This window comes from Meles meles, chromosome 14, assembly GCF_922984935.1.
Source record: "Meles meles chromosome 14, mMelMel3.1 paternal haplotype, whole genome shotgun sequence".
NCBI classification, from domain to species: Eukaryota; Metazoa; Chordata; class Mammalia; order Carnivora; family Mustelidae; genus Meles; species Meles meles.
The window spans coordinates 72,472,862-72,495,130 of NC_060079.1; the positions used below are offsets into that span (position 1 = coordinate 72,472,862).

Below are 22,269 nucleotides of genomic sequence, written 5' to 3' on the forward strand. Positions count from 1 at the left end.
TTAGCGACTGACAGCTGTATTCAGAACCCATGATTACTTGGGCTCAGCAAGCTCTTCTCGTTTTTGCCCTCCTACCGGCCATTCATTTATTAAAAACATTTTGTGAAATGCACAATGTGAGCTTCCTGGTCCGTACATTCTGAACTCTTCTCTTCAATACTCCTTGTCCACTCTTTACCTCCATAGCTGCCTACCCAGTATCTTTTTCTAATCTAGCATCCTCGCACCCATAAGACTTCAGGGCATTTTATTCTTTTTTTAACGTTCTCCACATTTGCTAGAGTAGATCCTCACACCTAACAAACCCTCGACAAGCATGTGTTAATTAAATGGCTTGCTAATTAAAGAAATGAGCAATTATACAATAAACTGCTTGGTGAAATACAGGTTCTTGAAGCAATAGGGAAGAAAACTAGGAAGCTTAACATTTTTTAAAAAGCCACCTCATGGCTCCTAATTACCTGTTCTTTGAAACACTCTTCTTTTTATCCAAAGTCTGTGTTGACTGTCTCCTTCTGGGTGGGGACCATCCCAGTCAAATGATGGATACATTCGTAGATTCTGTCTCTTTCGACTCTTTTCACACATTTTAGACAGTCAAAAATAAGATCAGATCCGTTTTAGGAAAGGACAGAAAGGTATTTATCAAAGGCAAAATTAGCCTTAGTCACTAAAATACATTCATCTTCTATGATGATCATCTCTTTTGAGGAGCATTAGGTGTGGAACTTCTGCCATGAACAAGACTTTGGGCAAAGTGTTCTGGGACGTAAGTCCAGTTATCAAAGAGGAGATTCAAGGGTAGAGGTGACCAAGACACTCAGATGCAAGTTAAAAGAGGCAGCAAGTGATGCAATAAAACCCTGGAGACTGGAAAAGTCAGGCAAGACTGATAGGAAGCTTGAGTTGGGCCAGAAAGGACCAGGAAATTTTCTGCAGTGTGCAAATGAGCAAAAGACAAGGCAAAGATGGAGGGAAGGCAAGTCACGCCTCCCGGCTGCATTTAGAATTGCACAGTATGATTACCTCAGAGCAGAGCAAGACACTGAAGCAGCCATGAAAAAGTGTGTGTTCTGTGCCTCTGGACTGGAGGACGCCGCGATGACCCCTACCATCATTATCCCTTAAAATGATCATTGAACTAACCAAGGTGCCCTGTTCCCTAATCTTCCCAAGTACACAGGTATTTGCCATCATTACCTCGGGGCCCTGAGAAGGACAATCATAAAGAGCTGCAGTTGCTTTACAGATGCCCTTAAATGAATTCACCCAAACTCTCAGCGCAGTAGGTGGCAAACAGCCCACCTGCTGGATAGGACGCTGCCACTGACAAATGAAGCTATCTGTCTTGGAGACTGCTCTGGTCCCAGGAGATTGGTAGAACATTCCCTTAACATGGTACTTAACGTTCTTTCACTGCACCCAAATCCCTGGGTGCTGGCGATCCCCTCAAGGGCAATGTGTTAGTAAACTCTGAGTCCCCAATGCCTCGCCCCGGAGGTGGGGCGGGGGATTGGCAAACATGAGGCTCAATTAACGTTTGCAGAATTAACAAATTCCTTTGCTGGGAAGCTGCTTGTCCTCTGTTCTTTGTTTTATCTTCCACTGTGCTGTTGAGCAAGTAATGTCAAAAAAAATTTTGCAAATTCAAGTAGTACAGACCCCTCTAAGACTTCTCCCTAGAGAAGTCGCATCATTTTGGAGGTTCATCAAACTGGAATAAAGCTGGTAGATAATGACCGTTGGTGTGTGGCCTGGACATAGCCATCATTTCCATACTGATCTTTGGAGTTTTTTTTGTCTGAAGCAAATGAAAAAAGAGAAAAAAAAATAGAAATGAGAAAAAATGATTCCATTGATCAATTTTAGGTGTTTTTGCTTTATCTTCAACTCTGTTGTTTTATTTTTCCTATTTGTCTAACTTTCTATTTTGACTCCTTGGCAGAATTTAAACAAATAAACAAAACATACATGAGAATATATCTGACTAAAGCAATACCAAAATGTTATATGAGCCTCCGGAACCACGAGATGGGACAAGTTTGTAGTTCATCAATATAAATGTCCCACCAGTACCTTTTTGTGTCTTGATGTCAGAGTTTTATTTACAAATTGATCTCTTATCTATTTGGTTGGTAGAACTTGCAGACATTTGGGACTTATTTTACTCATGTACACATCATCCTGTGATTTGGCTAGTCATTGTTAAATGCAGCGTTACGTTGAATGAAATCAAATTTGAAACCAATACCATTTTAATCCAAGTCAGTTTCAGTCAGCCTTGAGACCATGTAAATTTCCAATGGCCCGAAGACCTCAGGAAGTCTATGGCCAATTTTTCCGAGTGAGACAAAAGCCACTAAGATTCCAGAAACAGGTTGCAGATAAACCTTTATGTCATAAACCACTGTAATTCTTGCCCCTATAATCCTCCAGCTCTTATGACTGTCTTAAAAATCTGGATCATTCCTAAATCTGAGACACACGAATGAGGTTGAGACTTATCCATTGACCCTCATCATCTTTTTTCCTTAAATCCTTTTTTTTTTGTATTATCTGTTTTGTTCAGTTATAGGAAGATTATAAATTTTCCATTTGCAACTCCATGCAAAGATATCTCTGATTTAAATTCTTCTGTCTTAATTTGTTTGGCATCCTTAACCCACCTGAGCTACCTTACTATGATCATTATTGCGTTTCTGTATTTATTAGGCACTTGCTTTGTGTAATAAAAATCAGTCTCTGCTTATACAATTGAAACATGAACAAGTCCTGATGTAGGACCAAAGCAGGATTAATAATGATCTGTCATATAATATTCAACCACAGTAATAGCCACTCCAAACAAAACTTTCCCGTCGACATTTCCTCGTGGAGCCCAGAAGCTGTGTCAGTCCTTTTCTGCCTTCCCTACTGACCTTTCGGGAAATTTCCTTCCACTGATGAAATTGTCATTCTGTCACCGCAAAAGACAACAGAGTAATGTAAAATGATGATTGGCAAAAGCAAGGGCTCAGGCTGGCCTGTCTGTGGCAGTTTCAGCACGTTCTTCTTTCTAATTTAAGGAGAAGCTGGCGTTTCTTAAGATACTGTAGTTCCCTTAGCACATTTCAAAACTGTCTGGCTAGGCATTCAAAAGAACTGAAAATAGTAAATGTAGAGTTTTAAATATTATAGTTCATTGATTCCTTTTTTAAAAGCAGCATAAAAAAGCACTACACCCTTAAAGCCCTTGTGTTTGTCATTGCTTTTAACTGGGTATTGATTTTTTTTTTTTTCTTAAGCCAGTTTAGCATGGCCAAGGGAAGCCCGGTTCAGAGTTCCCCTTTCGGAGTTCTTCAGGATCATCTGTCTGCTCAGGGGACCTCTGAGGGTCATCCCTGGTGCCAGTGGTGGAGGGTGGGCACCCCATTCCATAGACAGGCTTTCCAATTATGAGAAGACTTTCCTTCATTTTAAATCAGTAGTTACTTTCCTCTAATGCTATGGGTTGTGTCTTTACTTGTCAGCTTTTCCAACTCTCTTCTTGCTTCTTCACACTTTTCTTGCCCCTTGAAGCCAGAAGCACCCTGACCTTTACTGGATCATCCTGAAGCTAACCATTTAAATATATATGTATTTCTTCTCAAGGTTTCATTTGATGCCATTAGATAAGACCTACAACTGTAATAACCATAGTACCTGACAATAGGCATTCAATACATATTAATCACATTTTTGTTTTTAAAATATCCAATATGGTACACAGGAAAGCACAGAGACAAATCAGTGGACCTAGACTCCATTGCAGTTCAAGTATTAATTTGTTCTAGAATCTTGGACTATATTTTCACCTTTCTCAGTCTCTATGTTCTCAGCTTTTTTAAAAAAAAGAAGAGAAGTAATGATAAAACCCATCTTATGAAATTGTGCTGAGGATTATTTGTGTTAGTATCGTGAAGTATCTATCACAGTTCCCAGTACATAGTAGGTCCTCAATAAATATTGCTCTCCACACACAGCAAATCTTCCCCCAACCCTACCTACCTTATAATCCGGAATATCAGTGTCAACAGAAAAGACTAAGGAGCTTTGGCTTCCAGCTTTGCCTTGTTTAGTCCCACACCCTTGGGTAAACCACTCCATCCCCTTGCATATTTCCCTATCACATAGTCCCACATCTGTCACAAATAAAATATCGGTTGTGGAATAACTTTCAAAAACCTTGGTGTGTTTTCTTATTGTAAGGTATTATTTCCAGCAGCAATTTATCAGTGAATAAATGAATGTGCTGAATGAATGCGTCACCTATCGCCCCCATCACGTCCCTCCCAACGCCAGAGCAGGGAGGAGAAACTCAACAAATGGTGTTGAAAACCCGGTCCACTCATGTTTATGAAAATACGCGCATATGGGAACATTAGTCTGATGGGTGCAAACGCAGGCAACCACTCTCACACGAACATTTGGCAGAGGACCCCCTTGACTCAGTGCTGATATAAACACTATGGAGGTTCAGAATCCCAGAGCTGCCGTTGTCAAAGACTCACGCTCTTCCCTCTCATTTCTTCCAGGAATTTCTATTACATCACCATGTTACGGGACCCAGTGTCACGCTACCTGAGCGAGTGGAAACACGTCCAGAGAGGGGCCACGTGGAAAACCTCTCTCCACATGTGTGATGGGAGAAGCCCCACCCCCGATGAGCTGCCCACCTGCTACCCCGGGGATGACTGGTCCGGGGTCAGCTTGCGGGAGTTCATGGACTGCTCCTACAACCTGGCCAACAACCGCCAGGTGCGCATGCTGGCTGACCTCAGCCTGGTGGGCTGCTACAACTTGACTTTCATGAATGAGAGCGAGAGAAACACCATCCTGTTGCAGAGCGCAAAGAACAACCTGAAGAACATGGCCTTCTTTGGGCTCACGGAATTCCAGAGGAAGACACAGTTTCTCTTTGAGAGGACATTCAACCTCAAGTTTATCTCCCCCTTCACGCAGTTCAACATCACACGGGCTTCCAACGTGGACATCAACGAGGGCGCCCGCCAGCGCATCGAGGAGCTCAACTTCCTGGACATGCAGCTTTATGAGTATGCGAAAGATCTCTTCCAGCAGCGTTACCATCACACCAAGCAGCTAGAGCACCAGAGGGACCGGCAGAGGAGGCGGGAGGAGCGCAGGCTGCAGCGGGAGCATAGGGGTCACCGGTGGCCCAAAGAGGACGGGAACACAGAGGGGGCGGTCACTGAGGACTACAACAGCCAGGTGGTGAGATGGTGACCCCCTGCCCTCTCCTTCCTCGGGAGGGGGAGGATGAGCAGGCACACTGAACTTCTGTGGTGTTGGTGACCTTGGAGGATGGTGGGCATCTGAGGACATCTGGCTATATGTGGCTTGATTTGGACACCTGCTTCCTCTTGTCTTCATCCTTATCCAGCTGGAGATGATCTGTTGTCTTCTTCCCCGCCCCTCCGATATTTTTCAATGCCTGATATCAAGTAGGGTAGGAATGCATCCAATAGAGACATCCTTAGGAGGTCAAGGAGAGAAGCACCAGAAAGGAAACAGTTCTCGAAGAGCTCCTTTCCAGCACCATGGGAACCCCACAGAGACACACATGAAAAGCCAAATTATAGGCTTGGATGTTCTGCTGAAACTCGTCTGTTTCACACTGTCTCTGTAATGGAAATATTGGCCTGTCCAGAGAGAAGAAGAAAGAAAGAAGTCCCTTTCGGCCCTTAGATGAGGTTTTATGCCAACCCTCCCTTGGCTGTTGGCTCTCATCTTGAACCCTGTTTGAATGTGGCTTAATCATAAGTAGCAGTGTTTGGTGGTTGCGATTGTTTTTAAACAAGATTACCCTACTACTGATCATCACTCACACCCCACAAAGTCCTTGCATCTTAGCTGGGAGCCATGCTTCCTCCCCCATCTTTTAGGGAAAAGCTAGTGGAATCAGGACAGGTGTGCTTGGCCCCTGAGAAATGAACAGTGGTAGGGGTATTTAGGAGAAAATGTGCTTATTAATTAAGACCTAAGGAGATCACACTTTACTGATTTTCTTTTCATTCAAAAGAATTGACTAATAAATTAAGAGGGGAAGCAGGAGGATGACTGTATGATGTCTCACATTAACAAATGGGCTACAAAACTTTTAGGTTTTTTTCAGGGATATTTCTGTTTTACCTCTTTGGAGCAGTCATCCTCTTTAATATGGTACTGCCAAGTTTGATGTTCTGTTAAAAGAATCTTGCCCGAAGATTAGGAGTTTAGCTGGCCTGTATGCAAACGGTATGCAAGGTCACTAAATAAATGATAACTGATTCAGGCCAGGAGATGCAGAACTCAATGGGCCGGTTGTCCCAGGAGTGTAGACAGACGCTACCTCCCAAGGTCCTTCATATCTCCAACCTGATCACTTTATTTTCCCCACGTGATCTTTGCCTGTGGTTCGGCTATGGCTATATCTGGCAACTTGGACTGGAGTGGATAAAGCAGGACGGGAAATTGGGCCTGATTACCCACTGCTTCTTCTTTTCCATTTTTCCCAGTCACCACTACAAGAACACAAAGTCTGTTGAGTAAGCAGGGGAGAAGTATGGAAAAGGGAAAAGAAAGGCCTCGCCTGGCCTTCAGTAGCAGGATCAGAGTGGGTAGAAAGTTTCATAACACTGATCTGATCAGTCCTTTCAAGGAGCTGAAGGCAAAATGAGTGAAACCCCTAAATCAGATTGAAAAGCCTATCTCATTGATATCTAGCATGTTTGATATTTAAGCCAGCTTTGCATAAGCCACATCGCAGCCTCTGGAATACTCTCACTGGGGTGGAGAGTCGATCAACCCACAGGCATTCACGGAGTGCCTGCTTATAGAGAGAGGAGCCCGGGGTCTCCATCAGAGAGAGGTTTGGAGAAGTGGCTTTGATTCTTCTCTCATGACCCTTGGCTTCATCTGTCATGTGAAGGAAGGCATTATTGGGGACCTCCCTTGTGTCACTTACTGAGGGAGCCCTATTCATACCTTGAATCCATTCACAACAAGGTAGATATTATTAGGCCTAATTACATAGACAAGAAAAGTAAAACCCACAGAGACGAGGCAGCTTCCTGGTGGATGGTAGGCTAAGTCTGGCCGACTGCAGAGTGCAAGTTCTTTTGATTCCATCATGTTTTCCATGTGGGACAAAAGCTTCCTGCCAACAGTGCAAGAAGCCAGCCATTAGAGCCCAGAAGGATTTGTCACTAACCCATGCATGGAGCACAACTGTGACGGTCCCGCACTCGCAGTGGACCCAGAGCCACGCTGCCTCGGGTGAGTCCAGCCCTCTCCACCTCCCTGACCCACCAACAAGCTGAGAGATTGATGATTTTTTAGGCACTTGTACTTTTTGACACCTCTATATTAAAGGGACCGCGTCAATATTGCTTGTTAGTTGGTAGAAATTAGACTCACGAAAGACTCGCGTCTCCCTTACCGCCGATTTGTTCCTGAGGTTGAGACGGAAGAGGATTACAGCTACAATTAATGAGCAGCCCTCTCTCTCTCTTTGCATTTCGATGTTAAGATCTAATGTTCTGCCTAGAATGGCAGAGCTGCAAATTATCCTTCAGCCTGTCGCTGTGACACACACACACACACACACACGCACACACACACGTGCGTGCACACATAATAACAATCCAGTGTTTTGTCATGTGGAAAATCAAAACAAGTTAGAAGCATGCGGATTGTTTCTTTTAAAGTCACTTTAAATTTTTTGGCAGGGAATTCATGCATCGCTGAGACTTGGAGGCAGCCTCTGCTAACTTCACACTGTTCCTTAGGCATGTCGGGATTTATATCAAAAGGCTTTCCTCGGCCTGCACCGAAGGCACGATGTATGGTGCTTCACTTGAGACCAGCTATCAGGATGTTCACAGGAGAAACCATCTCTTTGTGTTGGCCCAAGGCCAGTGCTGAGCAAATTAAAAAGACCGACAGGGGCTTCCTCCCTCGTATCATTTCATTCTAAAGCAGCACGCTTGTCAGATCCCTGGGGTCCTATGTTGATAGAAATGAAGAGGTAGGGAAACAGTTTGTTCTTCCAAAACTGACTGCGCACCTACGTGCTGAGTGACACTCAGAGAAGGGTTGCCAAGAGAAGACAGCTGGGCCTTGGGATCCACGGGGAGTCGGCAGCTTTGAGATCCAAAACCCAATCAATTCCAGATACATTGGTATTAAGAGCCCAAGAGGAGGGGGAAAAATTTCTCCAGGGACTTCCATATCCTACTGACTCCTACAACTCCCAGATAGACATTCCTTCCCTTTTCTTGACAAGGGAAGCCCCAGATTGGGATGGGGTGACCTTGTGTACATGTTTGTGGGTGTGTTTAAGTTATCATCATGGACTGAGGTACATACTCTCTTCTGTCTCCTTCTAACTTTTTGGCAGCCCACTCGTGGAAATCAGAGAAAGCCTACCCTGAGAATTCTTTGGATACTCCTTCTAATAACTAATAACATTTAGCAATCAGTATTGGGCAACAGCTATCGATGTCACGTGCGCTATGTGTTTCTTATCATCTCAAGGAGGGAACTGTTTCATAATTTAATCAAGGGTTTGAAATATGAGGACTTGTTCAAAAGTCTGAGTAGAGATAGTATAAATATGAGGACTTGTTCAAAAGTCTGAGTAGAGATAGTATTTACATGGGGAAGAAAGTCTACCAGAGGGAGACCTAGCAAGGAGACAAGCATAGATCGTTTAAAAAAAAAAATTAAACCCATAGGATAGGATTCGTATTTGGCTGCTTTAAGAGAGAAACTCAAAATAATAGTGATTTCAATAAGATCAAAGCTGTTGTCCTCTCATTTGAAAGGCAAACTGGTTAGATAGCTCTGGTGAGTGACATTAAAGAACCTTCAGGGCCCCTCCTGTTGCTCTTTCATACTAACATGTGCATGCTATCCTCATGGTCCACAGTGACTGCTGAGGCTCCTACCATCTCATTTGTATTTCAGACAGTAGAGTGGACGTGGGACGAAGTTGCAGATATCACTTCCACTCACATCTCATGGGCTAGAACCTAGTCATTAGCTACAAGTAAATGCAAAGGAGGCCAGGAAATGTCTTTATTATTGGTTGCCATGTGCCTTGATAAGCAGGGAGGGAGGGTTCTATTACTAAGGAAACAATGTGAAAATTAATACTGGTAAAACTATCAACCTCTGACACAAAAGGGAATTGAAAACTATGTCAAGTGCTTTTCACATTTACCTATTTCATCATATGTTTTGCAAAGACTAAAATTCATAACTTTGTGTAGTACTTAATGTTTTCAAAACATTTGTACATTTAGTATCCTATTGGATCTTCAACACTCTCTCATATGGTAGCTATGTAGGGCCTCTATTCATTATCCCATCTGGTAGTTTCCAGTGGAGATTCAGGGATGTTAAAAGATTTCTCAACTCGAGTATCAATAAGAGAGTTGCTCAGAGCCCCAGTCTTGACTTTATAGCCTTCCTGATGACTTTATGCTGCTCAGCATCCATATCAGGATTGGGAATTGCAAGAATATGAAATCTCAGCCTTTATTGACTTATGTTTTTCCTTACCTTCTTGTAGAACTGCAGTGACTTAGAAGATGCCAAGGAGATTGGTAGAGTTGGTTCACTACCCCTGCCTCCAGGGAGGGATCATCTCATTAGGAGTGAAATGTCCAAGAGACAGGCAGTGTTTCAGGGGAGACCGAGAAGCACAGACATTCAAACAGATCATGCTGGCTGTTCACCCCAGCCAATCCCAAAACCGATTCAAGATGAAGGCTGAGGGAATGTGCTCGCAGCTCCTTAGGGAAGCTCAGTGTCAGAAATATCAGAATCAGTAACAGCCTGAATAGTGAGAGGTAAGGGATGATCAGTAGAACCCCTGCTCCAAAAAAAAAAAAAAAAAAAAAAAAAAACCCAAAAAAAACCCAAAAACCTCCATTCCTCCCTACTTCTTCCCCAGGTCTCTGGAATTTTATCAGCAACTTACTGCTTTGGTTCTTAAAGGTTTTATTTGGTGTTAAATGAGTCCCTTTGCAGCCTGCCCAGTTGCTGGAGAGAGGAAATGCAGCCGTTGCTGTCATAGGCTAACAGCTTCACACAGAGTTTATCGGCTTCCTCTCCCACCGTGGCCTCTAGCTGAGAAGAAAGTCCTGTATAATGGGATCACACAGGGGTGGGAGTTAGGGAGAGTAGGGATAATTAGAGAGGAAAGCAGGGCTCTTAAAAGGGAAGCAGGTCTTTCAAAGATGGAAAGATGAAGAATTTAACATGTGCCAGGAAATCTTGAAAAATAGGAAAACGACATACAGTTTCTGTCCTCAAGAACAAGGGCAGACTGGAGACATGTGGACCGTCATTCTTTGGCCATTTCAAAGAGCTGCCAAAGGCATGAGGCTCAAGAAACAGGACCAGAGCGTTGGCAGCGTTTTAGGGACTGAAGTAAAGGCTGAATGAGCTGGCGGGGTCGGATCTGAGGGAAAGCTGGCGTGGACTGGGGCAAAGGATACCCTCGTCTGATCACAGCTCTGTCTCCAAGGCTTTCCTTTTGCATGATTTGTGTGCCTCCACTGGTCATCAGAACCGCAGCTGAACGTCTCCCGGCTGGGTCCTAGGGCTGGCTGAGTCCAAGGGCACCAGCCAGCCGCCGCACTTCTGGGGAGCATGCCGAGTTTCCTTCTCCAAGTCACCTCCCTCAGCCCCCTCCTCCAATCTCGATGGGACATTATCCTGCTATGCTCTCACCACATTCACCAGAACACATCCGAACTCATTCCCTAAGACTTTGAATGAACCCTTCTGGGCCAGTGGGCTGGTTCTGGGACCCGGGTGTTCTGTAGCCTCATGGCTGGAACACGCGTGGGCCCATCCGCACCGCACATGGACAGCACCAACCTTCTGTGCAGAAGTGCTGAGATTTGCAGACGACTGGCCTTGCCATGAACACCAGCGACGTCTGCGAGACAAAAGCCCCGGGACTTCGAGGCAAGGACTCGAGGCATCCTACCAGGACTCCCGATCTGAGCACGCCAAAGCACAGATGTTTCTTACGCCTGTGTTCGACGTTGTCTATGGAACAGACTGCAACTGTCACCCTTTGACGCACGGAGTAGAGACTCTGCGCGTTCCATGTTCTGCTGCTCTGTGGGAACTCATCAAAGGGCCGGATGCCAGTGTTGAAAACCCTCAGTTCTTGCCGAGGGAAACCGTGTTCCAAGGAAGCAGAGTTTGTGTGATTTAGTTACCGCCATTATTTGCCTTCTACCGACCTCTTACGTTTTTAATTTCTTATCTTTGTAATCATGTGGCGGTCTTTTCTTTCCTTTCCTTCGTGTGTGTGTGTGTGTGTGTGTGTGTGTGTGTGTGTGTGTGTGTTTGGCCCTGGAAGTACTTTCTGGGCTGGGCTTGCATTATTTTTCATTTACTGTATCAAAGATGAAACACATTGGAAAGAAAAATCTAGACTTTTATCTGGTGCCCCATTTTAGATGTAAAGATAGTTATTCAATAGATAGTAAATTATTTCACCTAAGAGATATTTCCTTTTGTTTCTGTGCAATAATATGTATGAACCCGGGTACTAGGAGATTGTATTGTGACATTATCAACCCTTACTGCTATTTAAAAAACGATAGTTTGTAGAACTGAGGATCTCCATTGATGTGAAGCACAATTTAATGAATAAGTTAACATATTAAACTGTTGTGATGTCAAGAACAATTGTTTTCCCCTGTGATTTTGTTAGACATTTTTGCAAAATGAGAAAAGTTGGTCAAACACTTTAAGGGATTTATGGAAATTGAATCCACGGGATCAGCTTTGTCAAACTCTAAAAAAATCCATGCTTTGGATACAAATGTGGCAATTGGATGTGAAGCTTCAGAAGCATAAAAGACAAAGAAAATATAGATTGGAACAATTTAAAATCTCTGAGGCCAGGGAGGATTTCACAGGCTCTCAAACACATAAGCTTCTAGAACAGTGGTTTGTAATGGCCCTCCCTGTTTTTTGCCCACCCAGCACATTGAAATTCACTGTGAAACATGGGAAAGCAGCCTGGAGAAGAAGGCAGTGGTGGGAGACCAAAGCGGGAACCGAAGCAAAGCTGTCTGGCACTGACTCTGAAAGAAAGAAAAGAGAAAAAGAAGGAAGGGAGGGAGAGAGGAACCGGGGGACAGGGAGACAAAATGGAAGCAGAAAAATAAAACAATGGCAATGAACGTGGGTCTCTCCACAATTTCAAAGTGTAGGATTGGTCCCCATCAATCTTTAACTACCTAGTTCCTAAAACAAATGCGAAGAAAGAAAATTAGTTTCTGGTAGAAAAAAGTCCTTCTCTTCAAAAAAAAAAAGATCCCTTGAGTGGTGGGTGCCTTTTATAATTTCCTTTTTACTCTTTAGAAGTGGGATTTGTGGATTCCTTCCTTCCTTATGGGTTTGTGAGATTTAAAGCCTTAGAAGAATGTCATTTGACCGTGTCCCTCTAACTCATGGGAATCATAGGCAAAGTCACCTTGAATCCACAGCAATTGGAGAGATCTTAGGAGAGGCCCAAAGACAGCAGAGCTTAAATACAAACACATGTGCACCACCACTCCCCCAGCACCCCCGTCCCAAGCCCCGCACAGACGTTTTTGTGGGCTTCTGTCTTCTAAGGATGGGGGGAAATAAGTTGAGAGAAGAACTCAGAAACACTGAAGACGCACTTCTTACCCCCACGCACCACGAAGATAAGACTTGAAAGAAATGTCAAAAATGTTGAAAATCTGCTCTCAAAATAGTAAGGTTTCCCTTTCACAGATCAGTTTTCATAGAAAAATAAATGTGAAAGTTAGTAGACTCCAATTTAGAATAATTATGTCTTTATATATGATGTTGGGTTTTTTATGATTACACAGTAATCATAATGTCTTCGATCTGTTGAAAACATCGGAGAAGAAACGCAGATGTAAAAGAGCCAAATGCTGACGTGATTTTGATCTATTTCCTTTCATCTTTTTAATGTATTGACAATTAGAGTAAAATTTTAAATCACAAATGTTTTAGGGAATTCGAATCCTACAATCTATATATGTAAATACATATTTTACAAACACATATTTGAACCGCTTAATGCCCATTACTTGAAAACATAATTTCAATACTGCATGTAATTCTACTGTTCCGATATTTGAGGGACATTCTTTTCATTTTCAATGTTCCCACTGATGTAACTGTCACTACAATGAATATATGTGTCCTTAAGCAGCATTTCCGTGAGTGTGTCTGTATACCGGTGGGAGAGAAGACAGTGATTGGATCACTGATTGTATCTCCCCAACGACTGAGAAAGAAAAAATATTCAAGACTGTCAAAATTGCATACACGCAGCTAAGTGAATTGTGGAAAAAATAAAAATGAAAGTTATTCATATACTCAAAGAAAAATACATGTATCTCCGCAGAACCACCTTCCTGGCCCTGGATGGAAGCGCTCATTGCCCAGGATGCTGGGAGTGTCGCTGCTGACTGACAGCTGTCATCTGAGTCTCTCGAGAGGACCTGCCACCCCCAAAGTCATGCCACCTATCCAGGCCAGACTATCTCGAGTGACTTGGTGGAGAGGCCAAGGCCACATCTTTTAAGTGGGGACTTCTCAGCTCCAAAGTGCACTGTAGGGTCAACTGCGGTTTTCACTCTAACTCGGCCTCAGTTGCCTTTCTGCCTCTGCCCCGCCTGCAGGTTCCCCCCAACTCTCCGCCAGGTTGCTCCCAGTCAACTTTCCACACACACGCTCCGCTCCCAGGGCACCGAGACCTTCCCACGTCCTGGCCTCCAGAACTCTGTTCTAGCTCCCGCCCTGTCTTTGGAGCTCAGCTGTTTTGAAAAGTTATTCTGGCATATTTTGTCCAACATTTTTACTTGTTTATGGTTGAAAGAGGAGTCTGTGTTAGCTCAGTCTGACAAGTTTCTAGAAACAAGTCTGTTCTTCAATTTTTAAATCTCCTTCGCTTCTCTATTTCCATCGCTTTTTCATTATTTGCTGCTTCTTCACGTTCTATTTTGAAACTCCAGATTTTCACAAATAAACTTTCACTCCCTTTCTGCTTGGGAGTTTCTCCTCTATGTTTGCTCAGCGCTTTCATAAACCTCTCTGTTGCATTCTCTTTAATAATATTTTTCTTTTCCTATTAATGCTTCTATTTTACTTTATTGTTCCGTTTCTTAATTTTCAAGTATTAATTTTACATTTATGCTTGGATTTTTCATCTTAAAGTTTTTTGCTTATTTTTTTTATTGATCTAATTTTTTATCTTTTATTTCAAATCCCACCAATTCCATCTTACTCATACTGCTTCACTTTTCATTTTTATTGAGTGTATCCTTTTACTCAGTTTTCTATAAAAGTATATTTCAGTTTGTCATTGTTGGTTTAACTGCCCCTTTACTTTGCAACAAATTTATTTTTTCCTGTTGTCCGTGATCAACATGTTGTGCTCAGATAAATATGCCCACATAGTTTCTGCTTTCAAAACTCTACTGAGGTTCCTTTGGGGCTTTTTTTTTTTTTTAAAGATTTTATTATTTGTTTGTTTGTTTGTTTCAGAGAGAGAGAGTGCGCGAGCGCACCAGCTGTGGGGGAGGGGAAGAGGGAGAAATGATGCGGGGCTCAATCCCAGGACCCTGAGATCATGACCTGAGCTGAAGGCAGATGCTTAACCCACTGAGCCACCAGGCGCCCCAACTTTGGGGCTTTGTAAGTGATCAGTTTTTGTAAAAGTTTCGTGGATACAGAAAAGAAGACGTATTGCATTATCAATTACACATTGATATACACATTACACTATATGTGTGTGTGTGTGTGTGTGTGTATAAAATCAAAGACAGGATACATACGAAAATCTGTGTATCATTTCTTAACAGTTTTTAGCTTATATAGTTTGGTGATTTGTTATTTAGTATTTATGACTTCTATATTTTTTTTATTGATCAGGTTACCACTTTCAGAATAAAATGACCCCTTCGGGGGGCGCCTGGGTGGCTCAGTGGGTTAAAGCCTTTGCCTTCACCTCAGGTAGTTATCCCAGGGTCCTGGGATCGAGCCCCGCATCGGGCTCTCTGCTAGACAGGGAGCCTGCTTCCTCCTCTCTCTCTGCCTGCCTCTCTGCCTACTTGTGATCTCTGTCTGTCAGATAAAATAAAATAAAATCTTTAAAAAAAAGACCACTTCTGTATCATTTAATAATATTTTTTGCCTTCAATTCTACCTTCATTTTAATGTTTTCAACTTTCTGCAATTTGCAATTACATATGGTTTAATTTTTCTTCATGGTCTTAGTTTGAAAAGTATTATAATTTATAGATTATGGTCGTCTCTTACTTTATGATTTTTACTACTTATGTTTCCTTTCTGTTTTATTTTCTCTTGTTTTGATAGGTATGATTTCTTTGGAATCAGTGGTGAGAATGCAATCATATTTACTTGGCTTTCCTTGTGTAATTGGAAGATGTTCACACTTATGTAAATGCAAGCATTTACAGGTTTCCCTCATCCTACTTCCAAGCGTTTATTTTCATACCTACAGTAACAACCCTGGATTAGAAATACTCTGGGAGGTTAGATTCATATTGTCACTGCTGTTGTCATATCGTCATTATAGTTAGCACTGTAATTCTATCAAAAAGGGAGAGTAAAAACTAGGCAAAGTGTTAGTTCCATCCTAATCTGAAAAATACTGAGTTACTTTCAAAGCCAAAGACTTCACACTTCTTGCTGAGGCTTGCATGATCGTTTAAATTATTTAAACAGTTGTTGCATATGAAGTAAGATATGACAATAAAGAGGACATTAGGACCTCACAGATGGGTGTTTGAAAGCCATGGGGACAGGTAGCTTTCAGAATGTCATCGGTTCCTGTGAACAATATATTTGTTCGGTGATTTAAAAAAAAAAAAATTAAAGGAGTGCGTCACCTTCACGAGGTGGGGACCCAGGTGATGGGAGCCGAAATGATGGGGGGGACTATTGGCTGATGATCAGTAGCCGACTTTATTTCTTACAATCACTTCCTATTTTATACTTTACACAGATCCGGTTACAAACCGGATATAGATTTACATGCAGGACGTGAACTGCGTGTGACATGTGAGCGACGTGCAGGACGTGCGCTACGTGTGGGATGTGGGCTACATGCGGGATGTGGGCTACAGACTAGCAATTGAATGTGACAAGTGAACAACCATTACCTCTTAGCTTTATTTTTTTTTTTAAATTTTTTTTAAATTTTAATTTATTTTCAGTGTTCAAGAATTCATTGTTTATGCACCACACCCAGTGCTCCATGCAATACCTGCCCTCCTTAATACCCACCACCTGGCTCACCCAAACCCCTACCCACCTCCCCTCCCAAACCCTCAGTTTGTTTCCACAGTCTCTCATGATTTGTCTCTCCCTCTGATTTCCCCCAACTCACTTCTCCTCAAGAGCAAGTTAAGGATTCTCCACACTGATCAGATCCATCTATCCTAAAGGACAGGAAAGCACTCCGGGGATCCTCCCATGTCTATTCCCGGCGCCGGCCCAGGAAGACTTTTGCCCTCCATCTCTTGGAGTTTTCTCGCAGGATCCGACATGACCCCAGTCACATTGGCAAGGACCCGGGTTGTGTTCCAAAGGAGTGAAAATTTTTATCAGGACTCTAGAAATGCAATTGTCCTCAAGTTTAATTTATGACTAAACCCATCCTAATATATATAAAAGGGAGATTTGACATGACCTCTATAGTAGGAAACAAGGGTTTTGGTTTTTTTTTAAATTTAAGAATATAATTTAAAATCTTCCTGAATGAAAACACTGGCAATCTCATTATCAAGGTAACGGTTATTGAATGAAGAGAACATAAAGAATTCTTTTCTGAAAGGGTAGAGCCTACACAACTCCACATGGCTCACTTTATCTGGGGCACAAGCCAGGTGCTCATACCCTCCCCTCCTGTCTCTCTGCCTACAGGTGTTGGATGACAAGAAGTCATTAAGTCTTTGCAAATCAGGGCATCACTCCCAGGAGCTCTGCCAGGAAGTCTGCCAGTTAAGTTTTAAACAGAGGCATGTATATTACCGTTGTAAGAAGTCACTGCTGACGGTTAGTATTCCCGTGTGCAGCTGCAAGTCACAGTCAATAATCCTGCTGTCATGCCTGTTGCTGCTCCATGTGGAAGGTAGACCAGCAGCCCGGGTAGTGAGCTCCATCATGGCTGAAGACCCCTTCTCATGTCATCATTTTCTTTGCTCTCTAGGAGAGAAAACCATCCCTAGATAAGATTCTGAAGTTTAGAAAATGTGCATGAGACATTCAGCATCAGACTATGACGTTGCACATCTTGGTATTAAAAATTACCAGTTTTAATCAGAGTTATTGGAGCACGCTTTCATGAATTTTTAGCAGCCCCAAAACTCAGATTAGCGACTTTTTTTTTAAAAAGATTTTATTTATTTATTTGAGAGACAGAGATCACAAGCAGGCAGAGAGGCAGGCAGAGAGAGAGGAAGAAGCAGGCTCCCTGAGGAGCAGAGAGCCTGATGTGGGATTCGATCTGAGGACCCTGGGATCATGACCTGAGCCGAAGGCAGAGGCTTTAACCCACTGAGCCACCCAGGCACCCCTGATTAGCAACTTTTTGTCCCTCTTAATAATTTCCATGATTGGGTTGAAGGTCAGTAAATATTTCATAATATCTTTACCACCTTCCAAATCTAAAGACTGATGACAATTTAACTCTTTTCAATGTCTCTTTCCCTCCTTTTTTATTGTTCCTTTGTCTTTCCATTTTAAAGAAATATTCACTAAGCTTTCTAAGAGGAAGACACAATGCTAGATGCTAAAGCTTAAAGAATAGGGTCCATCTGATGTTTTCAGCAATCTCTTTAGCACTCACAGACCAAGTGACAGGTGTCCTGGAAAAGGCACTACCCTTGCTCCCAGCTGTACCTCCGGAAGTGTCTTCACGTTCGGCCATCTAGACCGGCACAGGCCACCTTTTCTGGCCTGTGTTATACACAGTTTATTCCGGATCAGCGTTTGCTCTGTTCTCAGATGCTGTCAGCCCAGACAGTCTTCCCTCTTCTTGTGCCTTGACTTACAACCACAGACCAGCTCTGTCTCATCCCATGCCTGGCTCAGCACCCTGGCATCCAGCCCACACACAGGGCTGGGCTTCTGGCTGCCCAGGATTGAAGGGCAGGGACATCCTTGGCCCCCTTTGAGCCTAAATCCTAGACATAAGCTCTTGAGGATCAGGGACAATCTCTGCCTATTCACCATTGTTTAAGAACAATGACCCTGGCACATAGTAAAAAGTTTATAGTTGATAAGTGAGTTAGATGAAAGAATTAATGAGAGAGTGAATCTGACTTGTCCTCTTGGGCAAGATAAGCAAATCCTGTAATGGCCACATTGGCCCATGTTCTGATGAGTCCCAAACAGATAGTGCTCTCTGGATGCCTATCTTCAGTGAACTAATGACCACCTATACCTAAATGTCTTCCACTCACCCTCAATTCAAATTATATGGAATGAAACTCATTTGCTCCTTTTCCATCTGAAATAATCTGAGCTTCCTTCTGTACTGCCTCACCCCCCACTCAGTCTTAAGCTGTGCAGCTTATGGGATCACTGAAGGGAGAAGGCTGACTCACCCTCAATTCTTCTAAACATTCCTGCCAATCATGTCTCCAGCCTCCTTCCCCTGTTCTCCATTTCCACAACCACAGTCCTGCTTTAGGCCTTCCTCTGTCTCATCCCATCTGCCAACAGGAGCTTCCCACACCCATTTTAACCTTCACAGCAACACTCTAAGACCTTACAACTTTTTCTCTAATTAGGAAATTGAGTGGGGGCACCTGGGTGGCTCAGTGGGTTAAATCCTCTGCCTTCGACTCAGGTCATGATCTCAGGGTCCTGGGATCGAGCCCCGCATTGGGCTCAGCAGGGAGCCTGCTTCCCCCCCTTCTCTGCCTGCCTCTCTGCCTACTTGTGATCTCTCTCTCTCTGTCAAATAAAGAAATAAAAAAAAGAAGTTCCTAAAAAAAAAAAAAAAGGAAATTGAGTCATCAGAGAAAGTAAATAATAATCACTGAATGGATACATAAACAAGAAATATTGGAAGTAGGATTTGAGATCAGCTTTTTTTCAACCCAAAGCCCATGTTCTACTATGAAATAATTGTTCTCCCAGCCTCCAAACACTTTCATCTCAGCCTGACTCTATTTTTTCAAAGACCTGTCATATCACTCCTCTATTCAACCTTCCCAATGGTGATCCATTGACCTTAAGATCAAGTAAACACTGTAGCATGATATTTAAGACCTGCAAACCTTGCCCTCCCCCGCAACACGCATTCTCCCATGTCGTCTTGTTCTCTACTAAATCTTTCTTCTCCTCTAGTTATGCAGAATTTCTGGAGAACTCTACCAAGTGGTCTAGAGGGGAAAATACCTTAAGGAGATTATTGGGTGAGTAAAGATGGAGTTGATTGAGAAGATAAGGGAAGAAGTTAAAGAACGGTAGAAACCTACACATTCTTCAGGTGCAGGGACTTAAAAAGCAAGACTACCATTTTGTGTGAGTAGACAACTATTATGCTACCCCCAACACAGAATTCTCTGGTGAGCTCTATAATCTAGAATGACAATAGTTGAGAAGATTGAGACACTATCACAACAAATAAGCCATGAGTTACTCACGGGAAGGTACATTCCTGAGTCTCCCCAAGGAGAAGTTCCTGTGCACCTATCTTCAGTCATAATAAGAAAGGGACCACTGGGGACATCTTGTCCTACTTCTACTGCTTAGCCAGTCTTTGGAGGATAGATCTTAAGTACATATTAGCAACTTAAAAAAATAGTAAAGACAATCTGCCAAATTGCTGAAGTTGGTAACAAAGAAGAAGGGATATAATTATATGTAGTATAATTTTAATATTATATAATAAATATAATTATTATATTACATTAAAATTATAATAATTTAATTCTGTGAAGACTGATAATCCTAACTTAACATCTGGGTAGCCAAACTATTTGTATTTCCCATGATACTGCTATCTTTGGATTCTTTTGTCTAAATAAGTGGGAGTTTATCATGAAGCAATACCTTTTAGTTTGGTTTGGCCTTTTAGTTTATTTTCCTGCATTAGGACTCACTATCTTGTTAGCATGTAGTTCCTGGACTGTCTACAGATTTCTTTGATGAAAGTTTCAAGGTAAATTGGTTTGCTTTACCTCCTGAGATGGTAATTTAGATAGACAAGAGGAATCAGACTCTTGAACACTTTCATTGGCCTTTCATGATCAAATCTTCCCGTAAACAATCAGAAATAGGTAACAGTGGCTGATTAACCCCTTATCAGCCAAAAGAAACCCATTCTAGACTTGGGATCTGCCCATCTCCAACCCAGGTCTATTATTACCTCCCAGAATGCCCAATCATGAGGCCAGCCCCCCATTTTCAGGACTAGAGGCAACATTTCAATAGAGGCCCTGGCCTCATGCTCCATCTCCCACTTCTGTTCCAACCCACACCGTGAAGGGGATTTTGGCAAGTCAGTAGAGACATCAGGCCAAAAGTCCCAGCTATGGCCAACTCTCCTCGACCACTCACCCACTTGGATGGACTCCTACCAGGCCAGGTTGGACCTGGGGCAGAGGCTTATGCTGTTGTGGGTGGTTTGGGCAGGAAATTCTGGGGTTCTGGGCACCTGGAACATTGAGTAGAAGGAGGGAGGGTCACAGGCTTCAGTTGGACACATCCCTCCTGGCTCTACAGAATCCTTCTTTACCGGGTAGGCATGACCAGCAGAGGCCCAAAATGGGTCCTCTAAGCAAAGGGTCCCCATTGCCTAGGTCCCAGGGTGGTTCTGCCAATCAGTGTTCATGCCAGATGCTCTGTCTTCATCATCTCTGTATTTCTAGGCTCTGAATATGTAGTCAAGATATAAATGCTAGATAGATGTAATTGACCACAGATCCCTAAATCAGGTCACGTCTCAAGGTTTTCTCTGATAACACAGAGATGACTCAGACTGCTTTTCTGCCCATGAGAGCTAGGAAAGGCAGCAGGAAGAGAGGACAGCTACACTGCTATTGGTCAGTAGGCTGGTGTGATGGATCGGTGGCACACCTATCATAGTAATAAGTCAGCCTTTCCTGAGACTCAGGTGGGGACAGGTAGTCCCAGTGAAGCAGGAGAGGCTGCCCCTAGACATGGCACCAGCTGCGTGACCCTCCCAAGAGGACAGTGTGGTCCTGTTATGCCTTGGCTCCTGGAAACTACAGAAGCAAGTCACAGCTGAGCACGCCATCAGCTGTTTCCAGGGGTGTGGAAACATCTACTCACTCTATGGTCTCGGCTCTGGCTTCAGTTCCAATTGTCCCATTTCAGGTCAATTTAAAGCAGATCCTGCCTCAAATCCTCCTAGAGGCAGAGCAAGTGTGAAGTCTGAGTAGGTAAGTCAGCATATCTGATGTCTCTTCTGTATAGAACACGTTACCTAAGCTGGAGGAGAAGCGTTGGGTTCTTATTTTTTTGGTTTTTTTGCCAACAAATGTATTAAAGGATGAAGATGCAATGTGCGTGCAGATGGAGAGAGAGAAATCACATGGCCTGCCCCCAGAGAGCTCCAGTCCCAGCCGAACTCTGTCAATGGGTCCTTTACTCGAGACCCCCGCCATCTTCCACTGTAATTTCTGCTGTTCTAGGGGAGAACATGCGACCCTTTGTCACTAGCAAGTTACTTGGTTCTGTCTCCTTTTCAGCAAACAAACCAAAAAGTGGGATATTTTAATGCCTTGCTATGGCAGACTGTCAGCATTTACATGTGCCTCTGAGCCCCTGTGAGACTGGAACGGTATCTATGGTAAGACGCTAGACGCGGGAACACAGCCCGCAGAGCTTCTCCTCGTGCAGTTGCTGATATATTAACTTTCAGTTCAGGATTTGGGCATGTTATTGATTGCCAAGCGCAAACATCACCTTCTAACTTGTCTCTTCCAAAGCAAGCACTACTGTGGATATCTTTGTCTCTGCTTTCAAAAAAAGAGCATTCTTTTTTAAGAGGGTCTGCAATCTTCCATCTGTATCAACAATCACTAGCCACTGTGAGTAGCCCACTAACAGACTCTCCTTGTTCCAAGAGCACTGAGTAGCTGAGACAAGGAGCAGTGGGGTCAATGGTAGACTGTATAACTGTTCGCCTATGCGCGTACCCCTCCCTGAGCGAGG

General features: G+C 43.2%; 1 protein-coding gene across 1 annotated transcript in view; it reads left to right on the forward strand.

Moving 5' to 3' along the window:
* The window catches only part of HS6ST3 (heparan sulfate 6-O-sulfotransferase 3), a 685,231-nt gene extending 673,501 nt beyond the window's left edge, over positions 1 to 11,730 (forward strand). Inside the window, exon 2 of the mRNA XM_045978389.1 lies at positions 4,554 to 11,730. Within this exon, the coding sequence (XP_045834345.1) occupies positions 4,554 to 5,262 (709 nt within the window). The 3' untranslated portion in view covers positions 5,263 to 11,730. The remainder of the gene's footprint in view (positions 1 to 4,553) is intronic.
* Positions 11,731 to 22,269: the final 10,539 nt, after the last annotated feature.